This window comes from Stenella coeruleoalba (assembly GCF_951394435.1).
Source record: "Stenella coeruleoalba genome assembly, chromosome: 5".
Classification (NCBI taxonomy): domain Eukaryota; kingdom Metazoa; phylum Chordata; class Mammalia; order Artiodactyla; family Delphinidae; genus Stenella; species Stenella coeruleoalba.
This window is the reverse complement of record NC_137150.1, coordinates 76,144,739-76,167,403: the sequence shown is the minus strand read 5'-3', so window position 1 is coordinate 76,167,403 and position 22,665 is coordinate 76,144,739. Positions and strand designations below refer to the sequence as shown.

Genomic DNA, 22,665 nt, shown 5'->3' with positions numbered 1-22,665 from the left:
CTGGAAAACAACTCGGGCCAATATGTTATTGTTTCGGCTACGTGCAGATTGGAGGACACGCAAGTCTTTTGTAGCAACAATTAAAATGACCTTGATTAGCGAAGGCAGGTTACAGGTGAAATGGAATTGACTAACAATTACCCATGGTTTCACTCCAGCCTGAAAAGATCTTCGAATTAAACTTTAGCGCTATGCAATTACATCCTTCACCACGCACATTTGAATTCCTAATACCTATTCTCTTTGGGGCAGGAGACCTGCCTAGGACCAGGACTACCACATCTGTGTCCCCATGTGGCCATTTTGCAATGAACCCCAGTGAAGTGTCTTTCAACGGTTCCTTCATTTTCACTTGTGTTCAATTTAAGTTGACCAAGCCCCTCTCGTTTTATTTCCTGAACCCAAATATAACCCTGCATTTGATGGGTGCAGCAGCTGGGAGTTGCTGAAAAGTGTCCCCTGGCTTCCTACCCCCTTTCCCTTCCTCTCAGGGGAGGAGGAGTCCTGGACACATGTGAACTTACTCCCCTGCGTGGGCTTACCAGACAGGCCCGCTTTAATCTCATCTGTTAATTACCAGCTGTGTGGACTTAGGCAAGTAACTCAACCTCTCTGTTTCTTCATCAGTGAAATGCGGTGGCCAGGATGATTAAATGACATCATGTTTGTAGTGTGCTTATCCCATGCTCTGGCACACAGAGTGCCTAATAAATGGTAGCCCTTGTTCTTAGCTATCCAGGTCAAGTCAGTTCACCTCCTGCCTACATCTCCCCCACTGCCACCTACTTGGGTCCTTTCGATGATCTGTGTTCCCTCTCGTATTTTCAATTTTCATTCACTCAGCAAAGAAACATGTTTGGCTCACCTGTTTTAAAACATCCTCCCCTTGACCCTGGATCTTTTCTGGTTCCATCCTCCATCCCTTGTCCCCTTCACCCCTGGCCCCTCTCCTCATCTCTCCATCCCTCAGCCTCCTGCACCCTGGCATGTCAAAGGTCACCAGTCCAAGGTCACCAGCGTTCTCCCACCTGCTGCTACAATGACTGCAGTCTTCAGCTGACATTCTCGCCACAGCAGTGCGCTGTGTCCACTCAGGGGCGCTCTCCACCCTCTGAGGCTCCCTCCGCAGTGCCTCTCCTGTGCTGAGTGCACTGTTCTTCCAGCTGGAGCCAGGCCCACGGCCCAAGATGTAAATCAGACCAGGACACGTTACCAGTGAAAGTGTTTAATAGTTAAATTAGTTAAATAGACTTTTCAATTTCCATGGGAAATCATAATTGTATTCATTTTTGCAAGAGCAGGGATAAAAAGTGTGCACACCCCTTGGAGGGAATGAAGAGCTAGCACTACACGTTGTCACCAGTCACTGCCGGGATGGGGAGGATGGGTCCCCACAAGGCCAGGGAGGCCATGACCAACAGGGGAAACACAGGAGAAACTCAGCACACGTATTACTCAGGTTGGGAGCAAAATGAAAACCCAGCACCACTGGCGGGCCATATGGAGGGGTCAGGGACTTGAATACAACACCAGGGAGAGAGCCGGCCCCTCGTGACAGATGCAAGAGGCGTGATGCAGAATTCAGAGGCTGGAGCAGCAAAAGCACAGAGAGACTAAGGCTGCCAGTTTTAGGTCCATAAGCGTTGCTTCTCAGAGCTGTGTTCAAACTGGGGTGGGAGACAGTGTGTGGAAAGGGGAGGGTGGTGCTAGTGTCCAGTGAGAGGTGGTGCAGGTGGGCATCAAAGTAACATTTCGCAGCTGGCATGTAGCTGCCTCCTCACCTCCTTCAAGCCCATGTTGGAGGTAAGAATAATGCTGCCCTGAGAAGCAACGAGAAGATCTGGGCACAGGACCAAAGGATTCTGTTTGAATATGTCTCTATAATAGTATATCATTTCCCAAATGCCTCCCTCATAGGGTATAAAAAATAGAGCTTTTTCTTCGTATATTTGACTGCTCCCTCCCCCCAAAATAAAACTCAGACAAAACGAAATTTCTGCTAGCTTTGCCCCATGGACTCCGAAGCTGGCCTCTACTCTTTCCTCTGTCTGGTTTGCAGGTGGAGAGCAAGGCCACCGCCCTTTCCTTGCCTGAGAGCTGCACATTACATCCCCAAGTCTGAGGGATCATCTCCAGAGAGAGCCACCTGCACCTCGGCCAGCAGAGGAGCCAAGCAGGCGAGGTTTCCTCACACCCCCAACACCAGCTGAGCTCTCAGAGTTGCAGAAGCTGCCTCTCTGCAGGCAGCAAACGCTGCCATCTCAGGGAGTGGAAGGGTGGAAGGTGGCCGAGCTGTCCACGGCAGGTTGAGGCTGCTTCCCTTGATTCCGACTTGGCCTGAGATGGGAAAGAAGCTTTTGTCTTCTTTTCATTTTGTTTGCATTTTACTTAGGGGAAGTGATATGTGTGTGTGTGTGTGTGTGTGTGTGTGTGTGTGTGTGTGTGAAAGAGAGAGAGAGGTGGGGTAATGTGTGCATGCATCTTCCTACCTATGGTACCCCGAAAGGACATGCTCACTGTTCTGGTTGGACCTGGGGAAATCTGAAGTGAGGGAAACAGGTGTCCTGAATGAGACCAGTTCCGCAGCATAAACACACACACACACACACACACACTCCAGTACACTGACATACGTACAGTACAAGTGAGCACAAATGCCCTGCTGTGCACAGCTGTTTTCTAATATAGAGAATTTACAAAATATAGAATTTGGTATATTTGTTAGATCTCCAAGGTTTTCAATAATACAAAGTAAAAAATACAAAAAGACAAGTTGGGATCCCCGCCCCCCCCTCCCCAGTGGCATCCTGCTTTGCCTGTGGGTTTCTTACACGCATACAACTAGCATAGTCTAAAGAAGGGCACAGAAACGTGTTTTGTTTTATTTAATAAATATTTTCTTTTTCTCAGAACCGCCACTCCTTGCTCCGGGGCCTCTGGCCTCCCCCTCGCAGTTCTGCCCCCTCCAGGGGCACCGGCTGTGTGTGTCGGTGTGGGAGGAGCCCGCGAGGAAGGCCTCGGTCCCTCCAAAGCCAGCACTCCTGACCCGGGCCCCCTCCACCACGGAGCAGGGCCTCGGCCTCGGTCTGAAGTTTAAAGGCTCACATAGAAAAGCAGCCCAGGGCCCGAGGCCAGGTGGCGCCGCCTCCCGCCCGCCGAGGCCGTGCTCCCGCGGCGCCGCACACAGAGCTGCCGCGCGCCCAGGCCCCTCCAGCGGCGCCTCTCCGCCCGCGCACGCGCCGCAGCACCCGTTAGAAAACGAGATTCCGACCGAGTCTGGCGGCGTCTACTACAGGGGGAGACATCTTTGGTCAGCTTGGTGCTCGCAGGACGCTGGCACCCCGGGGCCTGGGACGGAGACCGCCCGCCCGCCAAGGCAGAAGCTGCTTCTGGAGTCAAAGTGGAAAATCTCAGGGCGGCTTCGTGGGCTGGAGCGAGGCTTCCACCGTTTCTCTGGAGGCCAGGCTACCTGGCGTACGCAGTGGCTGCTAACTGGGCGGGGGCCCTCCGTTGAGGAAGTATGTCATCATCTCGCCTTTGCCCTTGACCTTGACCACACCCCGGCACTCCAGCTGGTACGTGTTGGCGGCCAGCACCTGGTACATGTCTGTGGTGACCTAGGAGGCAAACGAGGAGAGAGGACAGGCCATTCATGACCTGAGCCCTGACTGCCTCCGACTCGGAAGATGGGCGGCGTGCCCCTGCGGGGCGGCTCGTCCAACGAAGAGCCTCAGAAACGGGAAGGACGGCAGCACCCACCCCTGCTGCGTGGCGTGGCGAGCACCTCGCGTGTGCCTGCGGCCCGCAAACTGCCTGCCATCGTCCACAGTGGGAGAAACGCAGACGCTGAGGGGAGGCGCTCAGGAGCTCACAGCCGTCTGACTCCCCACAATCAGTGCCCAAGGGTTTACCAAAGTCTCACTCCTGAGTGATCAGAAAGTTCTAGAAACCAGTTTTTCACCACAGACAGTTGGAGAACCACTGCTGATCTCATTTCATCCTGTGAGGTAAGAACTATGATCTCAGGCTCATAAAATCTAAGTCACTTGCCTGATGTTACGTAGCTAATAAAGGCGAGAGCCCGGATTCACTTCAGATGCCTGTCTCTGCTTTGGCTTTTGGAACAAAGAGGAGAACTCACAGGTGGTTTCAGTAATGACACAGCACTACTGCAGGGCGAAGGGCCAGAGCAGGGGGCACAGGAGCAGCAGGACGACGAGTGCCTCACCCCAAGGTGATCCAAGAGCCATTTCCGAGCATCGCCAGCACCCGCCCCCCGCCAGCGCCCCCATCACACGCCTGCTGTCGGACCAGGGAGGAGGGGGCAGCATGTTCCGTGAAAGGTAAGCCCCATGCAAAGGCGAGGTGCTGGGTTGTCTTGTGGTTACTGACTGAGCCCCTCACACCTGTCTGTGGGTGGGGTTGGAGGCTCTGTAAACACTCATCCTATCTCCCCATCTCCCTTGAGGACCCCCACTCCCATCCTGCTGTCCCTTCCCCCGCCCCCCGCTTTGGCACAGGGATGGAGGTGAGAGAAGGCCATCTGGCCAGGGCCCTCAGGCAGCACCCACAGGCCAGCCCCTTTGTTCAGAGGCCCCCCAGGGGAGAGAAGTTAGGGGCCGGTTAAGCAGCGTCCGTGTGAGCAAGGACCTTAACAGTGGCCCCCGAGGCCGGGGAGGCTAAATGACCGGCCACAGCCTCACAGGGACCCGGGGGTGTCAGACTAGAGCCCAGTCCAGGGCCTCTCTGTGTCAGATTGGAGCAGAAAGAATCAAGGAAGGCCTGAGAAAAACAAAGAAAAGAGGCTGAAGAGCAGCAGGCCTGGGAATCCCAAGCACCAGCACAAAGGATGAAGAGGGGAGAACGTCTCCAGGTCTCTGGCCAGGCGCCTTGGCTGTTGAGGCTGGTGGGAGCGCCATCCCGGGACCAGTGGCCTCGTCTGGTTCTCACAGCTAGGCCCTGAGTGCTGTGGGCTCCATCTGGCAAGACCCTGCTCGTTGCGGCCGCCTCGTGTCCGCTCTGCGTGCCTGGTGGCTTGGCATCTGCAGCTGGCTGCCCTCATCCCCCCCAGTTCCTTCTGTGGCCAGTAGAGGGCTTGCACAGGGTAGAAGATCTGTCCAAGGTACCGACGGACCAAAACACAATTGTGTTCTCCAAGCTTCCAAGATACCAGCGCCAACTGCCCCATCACCCTCAAATCTGGCTGCGGAAATTCTGACTGGGAACAGCGGGCGGCCTGCCGGAAGACCACTTAGCCTCACACAGAGGTCCCCACAGGGGTGCTCCTGCACTCACCTGGATGCGGTCGGGCACGCCGGTGCTGTCCATGCGGCTGGCCACGTTCACTGTATTGCCCCAGATGTCGTACTGAGGTTTGCGGGCCCCAATCACCCCAGCCACTACGGGGCCGATATTGAGCCCTGCAGGGGACAGAAGTGAGAGTGCTCATCAGGGTTCAGACTGACGCTTGCCCTGCCTGCCCTCACTACCGTTCCCCCCCACCCCCGACTCTTGGCCTGAAGACACCCAGGGTCCTCCCGCCCTGAGGCTGTGCCTAACCCCACAGCTGCCACTGCTCTGCTCCCATCGCATGCTTGCTATCTTGAGACCACAGGAACCCAATCACATAGCCGCTGCTGCTGTGTCCTCGCCACCCAGGCAACGTTCAGCTCCTGCAAATCCACCGCTAGACTGCCCTCTTCAAAATTTCCAGTAACCTCTGCGTTGTCTGATTGCCTTTCCTTAATTCTCCCTCTCTCGGTGGCATTTAAGTTTTCACCTTCAACTCGGACTCAATATACCAGACTCGCCATTTCCTTCTTCCTTGCTCCTCTGTTTGTTTCAGGGGTGCCACCATTCTCGTTCTTAGAACCTACCTCCTAGCCCCCCTCCCTGCCCCCAGAGTCTCCTCTCTCCAGGTAATCCTCCCTCAGGCCTCTGAGCCAGGGCGGTGATGCTGCCGCACCGTCCACATGGGCTCTCCCTCTGCATCTCTCTCCTACGCTTCTGCTCCGGTCTGTCCGCCTTCCCAGTCCCGCCCAAGACAACACTGAGCAGCCCTGCCCCTGAGCCTCTGCCGTGCTGGTCTCCACCTCAAGTGTCCTTCCTCCTTCTCTCCTGGCGAAGTCCTTCCTGGACACATCTGCCTCAACCGGCATTCGCTAGACATTTCCTGCCCCATCTCCAAGCCCCAGGGTGCTCCCTCCTATTACATAAACTGTCTCTCACACTGTGCCTTATTAAGCCTCACTGTTGCTTAACTCTTGTGTGTGAGCAGCAGGCCCACGAACACAGCAGAAGCTCCCACATACACCCCTTGGCCACTCACTAAGTCAGAAATGTCATCAGTTTTCAAAACTGTTTCCTCCACGACCCTCCTCTTTGGTCCCATCAAACCACATGTAGCTTTTTACCTCATGTGCTATTCCCAGGCTGGACTGTCGCCCTCACTGGCCAAAAGCCACGCTCCCCAGGGAAGACGTTCCTGAGTCTGTAGGACGGGATCTGCCACACAAGGCTCCCAACTGCCTGCCCAGCTACTTATCTGCCTGCCACTCAGTCCCCAGTCCTGGTCCAATGAAGGAGCTGGGGCAGCTCACAGAAATAAGTACACACTGGGAGAAAAGTGCAGAAGAGTGCGGATGAGGGAGATGGGGTGAAAGGAAAATAAGAATGGCAACATCCCAGGAAACCAAGAGTGACATTAACACAGAAGCACAGGCTGCCCGTCGGTTAAAGCAGGCCCCCAGCTGGATCTGGTTTGGCTTTCCAGCAGCCGATGCAAAACGAAAACCTGGTCCAGTCCATAGGCATGTGTCCACAGGCCCACACGGCCAGCTCCTCGGGGAAAGCCCAGTTCCCAGCACTCGGGCCGGAACGAAAGGTCTCCTGAGGACATGCATGATCACAATATTGACTTTTAGGAATCCAATATTTCAGTCTAATGTGCTAATTTGTAGAACTGAAACACCAGTATTTTTGTTGGTGAATCTCTGTTCCTTTTTTACAAAATTTGAAATCTGAATAATTTTTGGCCTGAGATATTTCTTGGAGGGGGGGTCGATCATACAGTAAAATTTTGACAAGAACAAAGGTCTGCCCTTTTGGAAAGCATTCTTTACCTCCACCATCCTCAGCAGGAGGAGAGAGCAATGCTCGACAAAGCGGTTTCCTCTGAAAAAGGAACACTTACTCTGAAAGCCTGGGCATCCTTGGCAAGATACATGCTAAAAAAACAAACTGCTGAGACACCTTGAACCTTATCAAGCAACACAGAGTTGTGATTCTGAGATCATTTTGTGGATATAGCAGGGGAGTGAACAGGCAAGTGTGCTGATGTACGTGGGTTTTCTCTGCGCTATTCTTTCAGCTCTTCTGTGGAGCTGAAACGTGTCAGAATAAAAGGTTGGGGTAATAAAACAACAAAATTGAATACCAAAAGGTGTACGGCACAGGGAATATAGCCAATATTTTATAATAACTTTAAATGGAGTATAATCTATAAAAATATTGCATCACTATGTTGTACACCCGCAACTAATATAATATTGTAAATCAACTATACTTCAATTAAGAAACAAAATAACAAAATTAATACAAATAATGAAAAAAAATTATATAGGGTTTTGGTTCAAAGATTTTCTGAACAAGTAGAGTATGGCTCTGCCTGTTTTAAAACTGACCCAGGGCCTCTGCTCAGAGCTCCCCACTCTCTCCCGCAGCAGCCCTGCCTCCAGGACACCACAGCATCTACGAAGCTCCTCAAAGCCACACAGCGAGGGCCAAGGCATTTGACAAAGAAGGGATCCAGGGAAGATATGCGGACTTGACTTATCTCCACATCCTCACCATTTCTTTCCCCAGTTTGCGTAGACCAGAAGAGCTTTCACAGCACCTAGAAGATCGTGCTCACGTGTGCACAGAAACCACCTGGAGCTCAGTGATAACCTGTCTCTGAGCTCCCGCCTCTCCCACTGGGGGCCCCTCTGCCCTTGGCGCACAGCATCCCCCCACAAAGCCTTTCTGGCAGGCACGGTGAGTGGGAGAGGCAGGAGCTCGGAAAGAGGGTGTCCAGTGCTTACCACCATGCAGAGGAGGCACCTCCAGGCCCTGGGAGAACTCTGCTGTGTGATGGGGGCCTACCCCCACCCCTCGGGCAGGGACACACTGCAGTGTCAGCCTCTGCTTGGACTGGGTCATGGTGGCGGCAGGGGGGATGGTGGGTGGGAGTCCCAACAAGCCCTCGGGACTCCAGGCCGGGCTCACCGATCTTCATCTGGAAGTTGTTGAAGGAGTGCTCGTTGATGTACTTCATCTGGTCCATCAGCTTCATGGCGAAGTCAGCCAGAGCTTTGATGTGGGTCTTGCCCACCTTGTCATAGGTGGAGTCGTTGAGGCCCGAGGCGGCCATGTAGGTGCTGCCGATGGTCTTGATCTTTTCCAGCTGCCTGAACCGATCCTCACTGATGATCTGGACAGATGGAGGACAAACTGGGTCACCCCCAAGGTGGGCACTGAGGTCTGCAGGGAAGTGCAGCAGCACGGCCCCTCTTGTCGCCTCAGTTCACACAGGGGGCCCATTTCCGTCACCAACTCAGTGCAAAGCCCTGGTGCTCCCCAACAGTCTGGGCTTCTCCAGCACTTACCCTGTGGCTGTCTAGTGGCTGTGGGCTATCTGTGAGCCCAGCCCCGTACAAGAGCCCCCAGGGCCAGGTCACTAGTCACCTCTGGGGCTCTGTCCTCCGACAGGGACTGGCAGCCATCTTCCCCTTTCCCGGCTCAGGTCTCCATCCCTCCCAGGGAGACCTCCTCACCATTGTCCAGCAGGACACTCTCCTCCTGTCTCCAGGACCTGCCGGAAGCCTGTCCACACCCATTGCAGCCAACTCCAGTTACCCCGCCGCCCGGGAGTCTCGGGGCCTGCTTCTGACACTGCCTGATCCCAACTCCACGCCCCAGCCCCTGTATTCCCGCTGGGCTCGTCCCTCTCACGCTCACTAGGCGGTGAGCTCCCAGCCCCGAGACTGCTCTACTGGTCACAGCATCCCCAGGTGGCGCACACTGGGTGCTCAACAAGGGAGTAATAAACCAAGAAGAAAATGTCTTTGTTTCTGCCTCTGCTGTTCAGGGCTTTGCATCTTTGTCCTGCCTCCTCCTGGAGCCTGGGAACTCCTCCTCCCTCGGACTCGCTCAAATGCTGAGTCCCAGCCTGAGCCCCATCCAGTCCTAGCTGGCATGAGAGGAATGGCGGGTGATGGGGGCCAGTCAGCCAGGCGGGGCTTCGACGGGGCAGCCAACGTGCACAGACTGCGAATTCAAACAGCTGGGCTGGAACTCCAGCTCTGCCGCTTGCAGGCAGTGACCCAAGGCAGGACGCTTAACGTGCGGGGGCCACGTCCTCCCCATCGTGACGTGGTGATGGGGAGGAAATGTATGCAGGTGCCTGTGACAGTGCCTGGGACACAGAGCGCCTGACGCCTCTGCTCACATCTGGTGATGGGAAAGGGGGCGGCGGGGCCCGGCCGCACCTCGTCAAAGTCGGCGATGATCTCGTTGAGCAGCCTCAGGCACTCGACGCCCTCGTTGTTGGCCTCCAGCTCCACGTAGAACTCGGAGAAGTTGGCGATGGAGGCGAACATGACGGCCACACACTCACACGACTGATAGTAGAGCTCATCGTTGCGCCGCTCGCGGGCCAGGAAGTGCGCGGCTACGTCCTTGGGCAGGATGTTGTGCAGCAGCCGCCGGTTGTAGGCCTGCAGCTCCTCCATCTCCTCCTTCTCCTCGGTGGCCTGGGACAGAGGACTCGGTCAGAGGGAGGGCAAGCATCGTGCTGCTCAGAAAAGGCAGTGCAATCCGCCCACGTGCCAACGCAGGCCCAAGATTTCAGCAAGTGCTGACTTTGCAGCCTCGCTGCTGTCTCTACTTCCTGGTTTTCTATGAAGAGCATCTCTTACTTTGACCAACAGAAAAGAGAGATCTGTAGGTAGCTAACTCTTCCCGCCTACCTCTTGGAAAGCGACGCCTATGAGAGCATTGATCCTGAAGGAGGGAACCCTGAGTGGACACAGGTCCCGGAGGAGAGGCCGGAAGGATCCTGTCTGCCCCAGATGAGGAGAAGGCAGGAGGGTAAAGGGATGGTCCAAAACCACACCCAAATGGCTCTCCAGCCACCCAAAGGCTCCTCGACCTTCCATTTTCCCCTTCATATCGGGAAATGTGATCGGAAAGGCGGTTTGAGAAAAATCACTTTAGCAGACTGACCACAGAGGAAAGGGCTCGAAGCACTGCCCGTTCTCCCTGGTTCCCTGAGAGCTGACTCATCCCAGGGCCAGACGCAACCCGCAGGGCCAGGAGGTGCAGGTACCCCGAGGTTCCCACCTGGGCGGGACAAGGACATCACTGATGACTTTGGTTCTCCCCTAGCTTGGGTCCTGGGTCTGGGACAAGCTCACTCTCCAGGATAAAGGGGCAGTGCAGAGCCCTCGGGTCAAGAGGCCAACAGTGGCCCACAGGCTGAAGCACAGAGGTAGTCCTGCACCTCGGCATGCGACGAGCCAGATGACCAGAGTGTTCAAGGGACACGGGGGTACAGACTGGAGTCTGCAGGCTTCCTCCCCTCGATGGCAAACAAAATGGCCCCCTGAACTGGGGGTGGCCGTGTTGGTAAGGCAGGCAGGCAGGCAGGCAAAGGATCACTGGCAGGGCTGTTTAAAGGATCCAGCCAGCCTGCCTGGGCCTTCCCTAACTACACATGGAGGCCCTTCTATTCACTGCAACTAGAACATCCAAAAGGGCCAGGACTATTTCTCAGGGCCCCGGATCTCCCGGTAGGCGGTGGCTGCCTACAGGGAAGGAGCTGGCACACCTGCAGGGCTGGGTCCAGCAGGGAAGGAGAAAGCTCAGGGACCCTAAGGCTCAGGGTCTAAGCCTTGCCTCTGAGGTGAGAGGACCCACTGCATTCCTGGAGCCACTGGAAATGTGGCCACAAGGATGGGGATCACACCCGAGGAAGCTCCTGGACCCTCAGGTGCCTGGGGGCGGTCCTCCTGCCAGGTGACCTCTGCTCCTATGAGGTGGGACAGTTTGACCACCCCCCTCCCCATAAATAAGGGCCACCTTCTCCTGCTCGGGAACGGGTGTGCCAGAGGGAGAAGGCTGGAGCGGGAATCCCCTGCTTCTCGCCTGCTGTCCCGTGGAGGAGCCCAGCTGGTCCATCTGCCTCTGAAAATGCACCTGACTGCCCCCACCCCTGCTCCCCACATGTCTGGGGACGCTGGAGCGCCTCAGCTCCTCGGATCAGCCTGCAGGTGGCAGAAATGTGACACGTGCCTTCCCAGAGAGCCTCTGCCCAACATGGCAGGCAGGGTGGCTGTGGAGGCTGTGGGTGGGGACTCAGGGAGCAGAGACGCGGCTGGGGACGCACGCCAAGCGCAGAGGCCCTGGCCAGGTATGGCTGCCACATCTGGGGAACTCTGCCCAAGACATGCAGCACAGCCAGCTGCTTCTAGGGCTGGGCTCTGCCCAGGCAGGATAGCTTAGGGGTCCACAGACGCTTGCTGGTCCTAGTAAGTTCAATGCTGTGGGAGGGGACAAGAATGGGCTCTCCCGAGAGCTGAGGCCGAGTGGAGGGGGCCTTGCGGGTTAGGGTGTGTTCCTCGTGCAGGTGCTTCAGGGAAGCTAAGAACCCCAGGCTCCCCACCTCCCCGTCAGCACCGCACCCACCCATCATGACCACAGACCCGACAGCTAAATGGGCTGCTGCATAAGACTGGGCGTGCGGATTGGACCATCACTCACCCATCCCAAGGACCTGCGTTCAGGTTATTGTTTATCCCTCCCCAAAGCCCTGGAGCACAAGGGGAGATGGAGGGAGGTGGACGCATCATGAGCCTGTCAGAGAGCTTGAGTGGAGAGAGGCTGACACACCTATAGCAGGTAGAGACACGCTCACCACCTGCCCGCAGACACACACACAGTGTGCATGGCCTTCTTAATTGTTTTCAAAATGGGAAGTGGTCAGCCACTTCCCTTCCAATTTCCCTTCCTTCCCGCCCTCGTGCAGAGCCCTCGGTGCCTGAAGAAGGAAGTGATCAGAGGAAGGGGTGCCACGTGTGGTAGGTCCAGTGTGCAAGGAAGCAGGGCAGTGAGGGGGAGACGGCATGGTAGGGCAGAGAAGGGGGCTGGGGTGGGTGGGAGGTCGGTTCCGCCGAGCAAATGAGTAAATAGATGAAAGGAATGGAAGGGGAGGTTCTCACTGCCAGAGATGATATTTGCATGCGTGGAAGGGAGAAGCCTACAAAGAAGCCTGAGGTGTTGCACTGGCAATGGGGGTGCTGCTGTAAACTCACGGTTTTAAATATCAACAGACAGATATTGGAGTAGTATCCATCTATATGTATGCGTGTATGTGTATGTTTGTTTCTATGTTCCTCTATACCTACATACATTTCCTGGCTTTGTCCACAGAGAGGACCTAGAACAGTGAGCACACTGAGTGCCCTGATCTGGGTTTCTAAATACCATTCTCCACTAAAAAGAATTGGGGCACTTTGAGGGGAAAGTACGTGATGAGCCCCAGACATCTTCTTGTGCCAGAAAGTAAGAAGATGCTCAGAGAATGATGGAGCCAACTGAAGACACACCAACCAGAGCCAGGACAATTAAAGCATTAAAATAAATAATGAGAGGCGCAGAGTAAACCCCATTGAATCCGATAGGAATCCGGGAGTCTGTGCTGATGTAGATAAATGAATGACCAAGTAAATGCGAGGGGGAGGAGGAGAACTCTGCCTTACAGGAGAATGCCGATTAACAAATGCAGAAGGAATGACAGACATAGGTCATCACTGGCAGGCAGGAGTCAGCAATGGATGCAGAGGCTGGTGGGTGAGGTTTGCTGGAGATCAGAATATTGGCGTAATACCAGAGTATCTTTCCACAAAATGCTAATTGAGTACAAAGGGGAAGATGGGGACCTGACAGTGGAGAAATCTGGCAGACGCCCACTTGAGTGGGTGATCAAGGTAAATGTCACCAGGGGTGGGACAGACCAACATAGAGGAGTCCCCAGGGTGATGCTCTGAGAAGTGCACAGTGTCATCTCCACGGTTTTCCTCCAAGAAGGCATGGCCTGAGTCTGGACATGGGAAACATCAAGGGCTCTAGACTGAGAGTCACAGAATAAGGACCTCTTTAAGACTGGCAAACATGAGAGGAGAAGAAAGACAGGAGACATGACAACTAAATGCATAGGGTACACCAGATGGGATCCAGGGCCAGAACTGGGACAGTTGACACACGTGAACAGCTCTGTGGGTGGGATGGCATTGTGGGTGGACGCTGTTGATTTCCTGACTGGGAGTTCGCACAGGGATAATGCAGAGAGTGTCCCTGCTTTTGGGAGGTAGACACTGGAGAATTCAGGGGGTTGATGGGGCATCGTTTCAGAAAAGAGAGAGAGGGGGTGATGGAGCAAATGTAGACAAATGGCTGGGGAATCTGATGAAGGGACTGGTGGCGTTCTTTATACTGTTCTTTTAACTATTCTGTAAGTTTAAAGTTATTTTTTAAAACTTCCATAAAAGAAGATAAAAATGGGGGGGTGCATGGGTGTGGGGTAGGAAGTCAGGGAGGAAAGATAAAGAGTGGAAATGACCTGTTTCTGCAGCCACATGTGGAGAGAAACACTAACAATACAAGTGCCTGACATCGACTAGGGCTCCAAACCTCCCCAAACTCTCAGCACAGCTGGGGTCGGTGGGGGGATGGATGGGGGCAGGCTGCAGCCGGGGACGCAGGAGGCAACGGGAGTGCTTTGGGCAGATGTTGGGGCCTCAGACCAAGGGGACTGGAGGAAGTCTTGTCCACAACACACACTTTTTTCCCTGGCTGTTTTGGTTCAGGGAGGTTCACCCTGGCTGAAAGCTGGAAGGCTTCAGCTCTCTGGGAGAGACAGGCACCCCGCCTCATGGCTCCTCCAGGTCTTCCGGGGCTACAAGAAAGCTGCTATTGCCTGGGCACCGGGGAGCCAGAGGTAGGGGCTCCGGGGAAGCTCCAGGCTACTCTGCTCAGCAGGCAGGCGGCCTCGGTTTGACCCTGTGCCCTCAGGAGCTGGACAAGGCCCCGAGATGCTGGTCACAAAGATGCGGAGTGGCAGGCTCACCCTCCCTGGCCTCCGCCCCTTTCTCAGGGCCTTTGTAACAAAACAGGGTCACCCAACAGCAATCACCTTGGGAGGGGCTCCCTGGGGGCTCCTGGGGGAGGCGGGGGTGTGAGCAGAGGAGTGGAGGGGCATTGGCCCTGGACCCCACAAAGCCTGGTCAGCCCCCAGGAGAGACCTGAGGACCTCCTGGGAGCTTCCCCAAGAAGAGAGGCGTGAGCAAGTCGGGAGGAGGCTGGGAGGCTGCTCTCTGAGAAGAGAAGGTACAGCCTCACACTGGGTAACCCCGAGGCCCCTCCCAACCCAGGGCATTCTGCATGGAAAACATGCTCCCCCAGCCTCAGGGCATCCCCACCAGAGACACCCAATAGCAGGGGCAGCCAGATGCCCCCGTCTTCACTCAGCATCCAGTGAAAATCCAGGGCCCCCTGCCCCGGCCCGAAGACTTTAATCTCAACATTACTAGGAAGCAGAGGATGGAGGAGGCCTAAGCGAGTTGCAGATGAGCTGAAGAAGTGGTCTGCACACAGGGGCCAGGCCAGGGGAGGCAAAAAAAGCCGGGCTAAGCTAGGCCTTGCAGGCGGCTGGGCTAGAATAACAGGTCTGAACCCCACCTTCACTCCCATCTAAGACCAGGCTTTCTCTTGGGGCTTCCCTGGTGGCGCAGTGGTTAAGAATCCACCTGCCAATGCAGGGTACATGGGTTCGAGCCCTGGTCTGGCAAGATCCCACATGCCGCGGAGCAACTAAGCCCGTGCGCCACAACTACTGAGCCTGCGCTCTAGAGCCCGCGAGCCACAACTACTGAGCCCGTGTGCCGCAACTACTGAAGCCCACATACCCAGAGCCCGTGCTCCGCAACAAGAGAAGCCACCACAATGAGAAGCCCGCACACCGTAACGAAGAGTGGCCCGCGCTCGCCGCAAATAGAGAAAGCCCGTGCACAGCAACAGAGACCCAACACAGCCAAAAATAAATAAAATAAACTAAACATATATATATATAAAAGGCAAGACCAGGCTTTCTCATGGGCCCTTGGGTGCCCTCTCTTGCATCTTTTGAGGTGGTCCAGCAGGTCGGAAGGGGCCATAGGGGCTGCTGCTGTAGCACCTGGAGTACCCTGTGCACGGCCCAGCAGCACCCCTCCCGCAGGTGGACACAATCACGGCGCAGGGCACAGAGCCTGGAGGGCAGAGTGCTGACTGGGTTCCAGCCCCACCGGGGCACCCAGCACCCCGCACCTCTGCCCCTGCCTGAGCCACCTCTCATCAAGGCCGGGGCACAGCCACCTGGCCGGACTTCCTGTCGACGATCTTTGATGACCCTTCCAGCCATCTTCCCCTGGAGGGGTCTTCAAGCCCAGTTTAGGTCACATCGAGCCCTGCTCAGAAGCCTCTGGCACCAACTCCTGCACTAAGGCCTCCGCGGCCCCAGGACTGCACTCCCCCTACTTCTCTCCTCTCCTCCTGCCACTGTTTCCCCCTGCCCTCCTGACTCCTTGCTGCCTCTGCCACAAACTGGGCCTGTCCATGCCTCCCCTCTGTCCCGGCATCTGGATGCCCACTGTCTTTGTGGCTGAAGAGCCTCTCTCCCAGGCCCATCAGAGTCCCAGTACCAGGTACTGTCAAGGGTGGGTTTGTCTGGAGCTCCAGGGTTTCGCCTCTTGGCCCCAGAGAGCAGGGAGCAGACTCGCTGGGACGCGGGGCACCGGTCAGCTGGTGAGCAGGACGCCTTGTCAGTGCAGAACCCAGGCCCAGCCCAGCCCAGCAGATGAACTGCTCACTCACAAAGTGCCATGAGGCCTGGGGGTCCCGCCCCACCCAACCCCACCCCCGACCCCCAAGCCCGGGACCACCCACCTGCAGTTTCCAGAGGAAGTCGAGGCGGGCGGTGGACTCCACCTGCTGGGCGTGCAGGTACAGGGCCAGCACAAAGACGGAGATGATGATGGGCGTCACCACCTTCAGCGCCACCTTGGTCGCGTGCTCAGGGCTGCAGGCGGGAGGGAGATGTCCTGGCACTTCAGGCCGGGCTCAGGCCTTTGTTTCTACCTCCCACTCCAGCCCCCCTATCCTCACCCTCCTTCTCTAACTGCCTGAGGTGTGCCTCCTCCAGGAAGCCTTCTCAGTGGGCAGCCCCGGCTCAGCCCCGGCTCAGCAGCCAGCACTCTTCTCCTGATGGCTCCCTCTCCCCCATCACTGGGGCGCTTCCCTCTGGTTACATCAGGGGATGAACGAGGCCCTTGTAAAAGGCAGCATGTACATCTCAGGTCTTTCTCAGTTGACAAGACAGGGGTTGTAACAGGGGAGCCAGGCAGGCCATACTGACCATCTTTGGGCAACCTTGGGCAAGTCCTCTTAACTTCTCTGAACCTTAGTTTCTTAATCTGTAAAATGGGATAACACCCATATTTCAAGATTGTGGCAAGAATTACAGACACTGTATGCAAACTCCTTGTACAGTGTCTGACAAGCAGTAGAAAATCCAAAACTGGTAGCTATTATTGTCTGACTATATTTCTGTTAACATTATTAATCCTCCCAATAAAAACAGCTGTCCCTGACCCTGCTCCTGTCCCAGCAGAGAACCCAAACCTTGAAGGCTGTGTAGACTCCCTGCCCAGGAGCAGCCCCGAGGCAGGGCCTAACCTACACACCCTGCAGGCCTCTCCTCTGCTCCTCTCCTCTGGTGGCAGAAGGGGCACCTGTTCTCCTGCACCCAGGATCTCGTGCATGCCCCTGGGGAGAGCTTGAGGCCTGTGGAATGACCTGTGGATCCTGATGACCTTGGTCACTGAGTCTATAAATCATCTTGGGGTGGTAGAGAGATCATAAAAGAAGGACACCTACCCAGTGAGGCCCCCTTGGTACCAAGGGAGGGGAGGGCCTCCTCCTTCATCACCCACCTTGCCACCAAGGCCCCCTCCCACCTGGGTACCGCTGGTGGCCTCTGGCTGCTCGGTGCCAAGGGCAGGCAGGGGTTGTATCAGGGAACTCGGAGAAACAGCTTCAACTCACCACTGGGAGGTCCCATTGTTGCTGAAGTCTCTGTGAACAGGAGTTGGGGAGGGCTGTTCAGGGCTGCTCCCTGCATCAGCAGCCTCCACGCCTGCTCTGCTGCCCCCCAGCCCTGCTGTGCCCCTCTACACCCAGCTCTGCTTCCCCACGCCTCCTACTTCTGCCCCCACCACTGCTGCTCCTTTGCCACCCCCCCGCCACAGCACCCCTCTTCCCAATCCAAGGTCACTTTCAGGATGGGAGGCTTGCAGAAAGGCCAGCCCCGATTAGCATCTGGTCACCATGACCACAAATCACCCAGCCCTTACCTGGGAGCCTGGGGCCCCCCCAGCACATCCACCTGGGCTGAAGCCTGTCCCCTCTCCCACCCCAGCCAGTCGCTGCCACCCGGAGGAGGAGAAACACTACACCTGCACTGTCCAGTATGGTAGCCACTAGCTACATGTGGCTACTGAGCTTAAAATGTGGCTAGTACAGGTTAAAATGTCCTGTAAGTGTAAAATAGATACCAGGTTTTAAAGAATTAGTGTGGAAAAATGTCAAATATTCCATTAATCATTTTAAACTGACTATATATGAAAATAATACTCTGAATATATTGGTTAAATAAATACATTATTAAAATTGCTTGTTTTGCCTTTTTAATATAGCTACTAGAAAATTTTAAATTACATCTGTGGCTTGCATGAGTTTTCTAGTGGACAGTGCTGCCCTAGAGCCACACCAGGGTCGCCCAACCCAGAAAGGACCTCCATTCTCTGTGACTGCTTCAGCAGGAAGAGTGGAGGGGCTCTGGGGAGGGGTGGGGCAGGAGAGAAAGAGGAGGCAAAGTTCCCAGCTCCCGCCCTGATCCACAGGGAGAAGGGTCGACCTCCTCCCTCTCCTGTCCCCAAGGGACTGCAGCCTGCACCGCTCATGATGCTACAGCGTCTCCCTGTCATCTGCCCACAGCCCTGCACAGCTGTGGAGAAGTTCTTCCTTGCATCTGACTTAGATCCTTCACAACATCTTCCTTTTCTCAGGCGATACTCTGCACAAGAAGGTAACATTTCTGACCCTGGAGTTATTGCCTATTTTATCCATGACTGTACCTTCACTGCCAAGCTCAGTGCCTGGAACAGGGTAGGCCCTCAATAAATATTTTTCAGTGAATGGATAGATGGATGAATGGATTCCTTCCTCTAACTCAGAGAAAGTACAGTTCACTGCATTTTCTCAGGGGACACAGACCTGTCACTCACGTGTTTTGCTCTTCCTGATGTATGTGTGTGTGGGGGGGATGGTAATGGGAAGAGAAAGGTACTACATATCAGGCACTTTATATACATCTTACTACTGTAGGTATTACTATTCCCAGTTTACTGGGAAAAAATAATGAGGTTCAGGAAAAATAGCCAAATGTGTGTCTGAGGCTGAGATTCAAACTCAATTTGACCCAAGATCAGAGCTCTTTCCCCTCACGGAGCTACCTCCCCTGGAAATCTGACATCTGTCACTATATGACCAGGCTGACTGCCAGCTAGATAGCCTGGGGCACAACCCCCATACATGCCACCTCTGGGCTGTAGGATTTAACTGCTCACCATCACAGCCAGGAGCCTTTGAGCAGTGCACAAACTACCCAACCGTCCAGGGTGGCCCTGCCTACTTTGCTGAGTTGCTATGAGGATGAAAGGGATAATGTATGTCCAACTGTCTGGTTCGAGGCAGGACAAGTGCCTACGAACAGCAAAGGTTGTTCTTTTGCTTGCACACACCTTGCTTTCCAGCTCTGTTGGACCTTGACCCCTCTGGGCCTGAGGCGCAAGGGCAGTTAGGTGGAAATAGGTCATCAAAGGCTGCCCTGGACAGAGGAACAATTCACTGAAGCCTGAGGTCAGGACTGAGTAGGAGGCTGGAGGCAGAGGGACAGGGGACCTAGTAGCTCTGAGGCCACCCTCACCACTGGGGGAGGGATGGAGGGAAAGAAACAAGACACTGTGTTGCTTTGCCCCGGTGGTCAGAGCTGGGAGCAACAGAACACTCCCCTGGCAAGCCCCCTGCAGCCCAGGAACCCAGCCTCCCGCTCTTCTTGCCTCTCTGCAATGCCCCAGACCCCGTGCAGAGCGCGAGGCGGGTGCCACCTACATGGCGTTGGCTGTGACCAGTAGGTCGGCATTGTCAAAGAGCGTGACACCGGGCACCTCAACGACAAGCACGTAGATGAGCTCGATGGCCAGCATGAGCACCAGCTTCCCGATGCAGCTGATCTGCAGGAACACGGAGCAGGCCAGCAGGCTGAGCAGCACGCTGTAGGTGAAGTACTGTGGAGAGAGGGCAGCGGCTTCAGCGCCCCGGGCCCCGCCCTCCCCGGCCCCGCCCCCGCCCCCCAGCATCCCTCCAGTCTTGGGCTGTCCTCAGGTGAAACCAAGGGTCTGGGGATGCTTCTGCTGATGCAAACTTGTACTGTGGTGTGAGTGGCCCTGGGTAGGAACCAGGAGGTGGGGCTCCAGGCTGAGGAGAACCACTACCAGCAGTGTTGCCCAATGGTTAGAGCAGGGCTCCAGGCTCAGGCAGACTTGAGTTTCAGCCCTGATTCATTATGGACTGTTTGTGTGACTTAAGCCATTTAGTCAACCTAAGCCTCAGTTTCCCCATATGCAAAACCTTCTATCTCATGGGCTTACTGTGATGATTACACAATAGGAAGCCCCTGGCACAGTGCATGGTGCCCTCCATTACTGTGGGACCGCAGGCCTCAGCCCCTGATCTGCAACATGACATGTGGTGGCAACATCTGAACTGACCTTATTTGGTGGCCAAACTGACCTACTGATGCGATGCAAATTATCACCTTTGTCCTGCTTCCTGTGACTATTCATACATTTTGCTGCAGAAATATTTCTGTGTTTCATTATCAGGTGCTGCCCATACTGCACTGGGGTGTGAGGTAACCTTTTAAAACCTGAAAAATTCCCAAGTCCACGACATATCTGACCCAAAAGGCTTCAGATGAGGGACTGTGCTCTTCCCCGTACTTTGGGGAAATCCTGGTCTCTGAACCTCAGTTTCTTTCTCAGACAACCAAGGGGCCAAACCGGGTGATCTCAGAGGTCGACTTCTGCTCTGTCGTCCCCTGACACTAGTCCTAGTCAGGTCAGCAACTATTATTTTTCTCTTTTACCTTTAGCATTGTTATTTCTGCATCAGGCAGAGCGACTCACTGTTCGCTGCCTCCGCCTTGGGCTGGGGGCCAAATTTGGTGGCTGGCAGTGGGGCAGTCCCTTCTGCCTAGGCCTTCAGGAACCCAGAGAGGGACTGCAGAGGTCCCTGGTGGTTGGGAGGGGGAGGGACCAGCCTCAAGTCACCAGCAGGAAAGGGGCAGAGGAAGGAGTAGGGAAGGCACAACCCGATACATCAGCCCTAAGGATAATAGTCCTGTCCTTGCGGGATGGGGAGGGGAACCCAAGCGCCAGCCTGGATTCCTATTCAGACCCTGGGCCCAGACATCCAGGAGGCCAAGGCATAATACTGAGGTCCACCTCAGGGTCTGTGAGGAGCTGCTGAAAAAGAACAACACTTGTGGGATGGGGTCAGCCCGAGGGGTCTGTAGCTGGTAGGGCCTGGGATCTGAGGGCCTGAAATTGATCGGGCTGGTGAGAGCTGAAGTCGGTGACCAGCCAACCATCTGCCACAAACGAGGAACCAGAACAGGCCCTGACACCACTGCTTTGTTCCCCCATTCTCCCACGGAGCAACCACCAAGGCGCATGTGCTAAGACCAAAACCAGCCTCTGCTTCTCAGCAAACAGCCCTCAGGCAGCGGCTCCTGTGGGCTGTGGGCCAGATGTGAGAGGGAGAGAGGTGGGGAGCAGAGGGCGGGTGCTGGAGCATGGCTGCCTGGGCAGAGGGAGGGCTTGGCGGGGGCCCAGGGACAACTGGTCTAGGTGAGCACCGGTGAGGGTGAGCCCTACCCCTCACTGAGTTTCCTTGCCCATGTGTACAGGGGAGTAGGATCGGGTCCATTCCCTGGGGCGGGGGAGGGAGGCCAGCACTGTGACAGCCCACGGGGCCCTCACTGCGGTTCTGAACCCTTGTTATGAGTCATGGGCCCTTTGGGAATTGGATGAAAGCACGGGCTTTCTCCCCAGAAAAGGGCAAAAGCTGCCACCATCTTACAGGTTTCACGTGAGCCCCGTCAGGGAGCCGGGTTGTGGGAATCACCCAAAGCTTGGAGCAGATACCCTGGGCTGGAAGCCTGGCCCTGCTGCTCGCTGCAAAACGGCTCCCTGAGGAAGCACGGCAGGGTGAACGAAGCACCTCGCATACCGTGGGCGCTTAATGCACGCTGCTCTCGAAAGGTTCTCGCCATTTTTCAAACCCAATAGCCTGTAGGTACGTGATTTCTTTCTGGGGTGACAAAAATGTTCTAAGATTAGATTATGATGATGGCTGCACAAGTTTGTGAATATACTAAAAGCTACTGAATTATACTTTGAATGCGTGAACTTGGTGGTAGTACTGGTTTGGGATTGGGTTCCCTTTGCTCCGCTCTGCTCTGACCCACGGCAGAGGGGTCAGACAGGTCCTCCTGAGGCCATATCAGGAATGCTGCTGAGGCTGAAAAACAGCTCTGCCTTCAGGTTAAGAGCAAGAATTCTGAAGCTAGGTGACCTGGGTGGGAGCTCTGGCTCTGCCACTTACTAGCTGTGTGACCTTAGGCAAGTTACTTAACCTCTCTGTGCCTCAATGTCATCTGTATAAAATAGTATCTTTGTCATAGGGTTGCTGTGAGGATTAAATGAGTAAATGTGAAGCCCTTAGCACAGTGTCTGGCACATGGTAAATACCATATAAACAATAGCTATGCTATTATTGTCGTTATTGCTATACTGAGGAGGTCGGCCTTGTTCACTGGTGTCTGGCACAAAGAGTGAGAGAGACTGAGGGGTAAGGAGGTCTCTGTAATGGCAGAGGGCCCCTGACTGTCCATCAGAGTAGCCAAGGGTAGAGAGGGCTGGGGTGGCAGGTCCCCATCCGTGTCCAGTCCCTCCCTGCCCAGTACCTCGGGGAAGTTGCAGTTGGGCCAGGGGCTGCCGCAGAAGCCCCGCTCATCACCCAGGCTGTAGTTGCCGGCTGACTCCACCACGTGGCACGCGCTGACCTGGCTGGCACTGATGTTGTGTTCGTCCGCCAGGCAGCCAATCAGGTCCTTGGAGTTGCACGTGAACTGGTAGGGGAGGAGAGGGTCAGCCTGTGGGGACCAGGCCAGGGTAGCTCATCTCCACAGGCAGCAGGTGCCCATCCCGCCTCGCCTCAGGTGCAGCCTGACACTGGCCGCGACAGGAGAGGAGCCTGGAAGAGGCCGAGGAACGGGCAGGATTTGCCCAGCTACCCGGGGCAGGGCTTGTAAACCTCCCTTGGGGCATACTTCCCTGAGTCTCTGGCTCCTCCAGCCTCGAGAGTGAGGACATAAGGCTGTGTAAGAGGCTTTAGGAGCTAAATCTG

The 22,665-nt window shown here is 55.4% G+C and overlaps 1 protein-coding gene across 2 annotated transcripts in view; it reads right to left on the bottom strand.

Annotated features, from left to right (window-relative positions):
* Positions 1-2,805: 2,805 nt before the first annotated feature.
* The window catches only part of ADCY5 (adenylate cyclase 5), a 155,383-nt gene continuing 135,523 nt past the window's right edge, over positions 2,806-22,665 (bottom strand). Inside the window, exons 14-21 of one of the 2 annotated variants that reach the window (XM_079922594.1) lie at positions 22,223-22,387; positions 19,306-19,481; positions 17,179-17,208; positions 16,021-16,153; positions 9,528-9,791; positions 8,266-8,470; positions 5,296-5,420; positions 2,806-3,617 (exon numbers count right to left, since the gene is read on the bottom strand). In XM_079922594.1, the coding sequence (XP_079778720.1) occupies positions 3,489-3,617; positions 5,296-5,420; positions 8,266-8,470; positions 9,528-9,791; positions 16,021-16,153; positions 17,179-17,208; positions 19,306-19,481; positions 22,223-22,387 (1,227 nt within the window). In that variant the 3' untranslated portion in view covers positions 2,806-3,488. The remainder of the gene's footprint in view (positions 3,618-5,295; positions 5,421-8,265; positions 8,471-9,527; positions 9,792-16,020; positions 16,154-17,178; positions 17,209-19,305; positions 19,482-22,222; positions 22,388-22,665) is intronic. The other variant, XM_079922595.1, reaches the window with a different exon arrangement.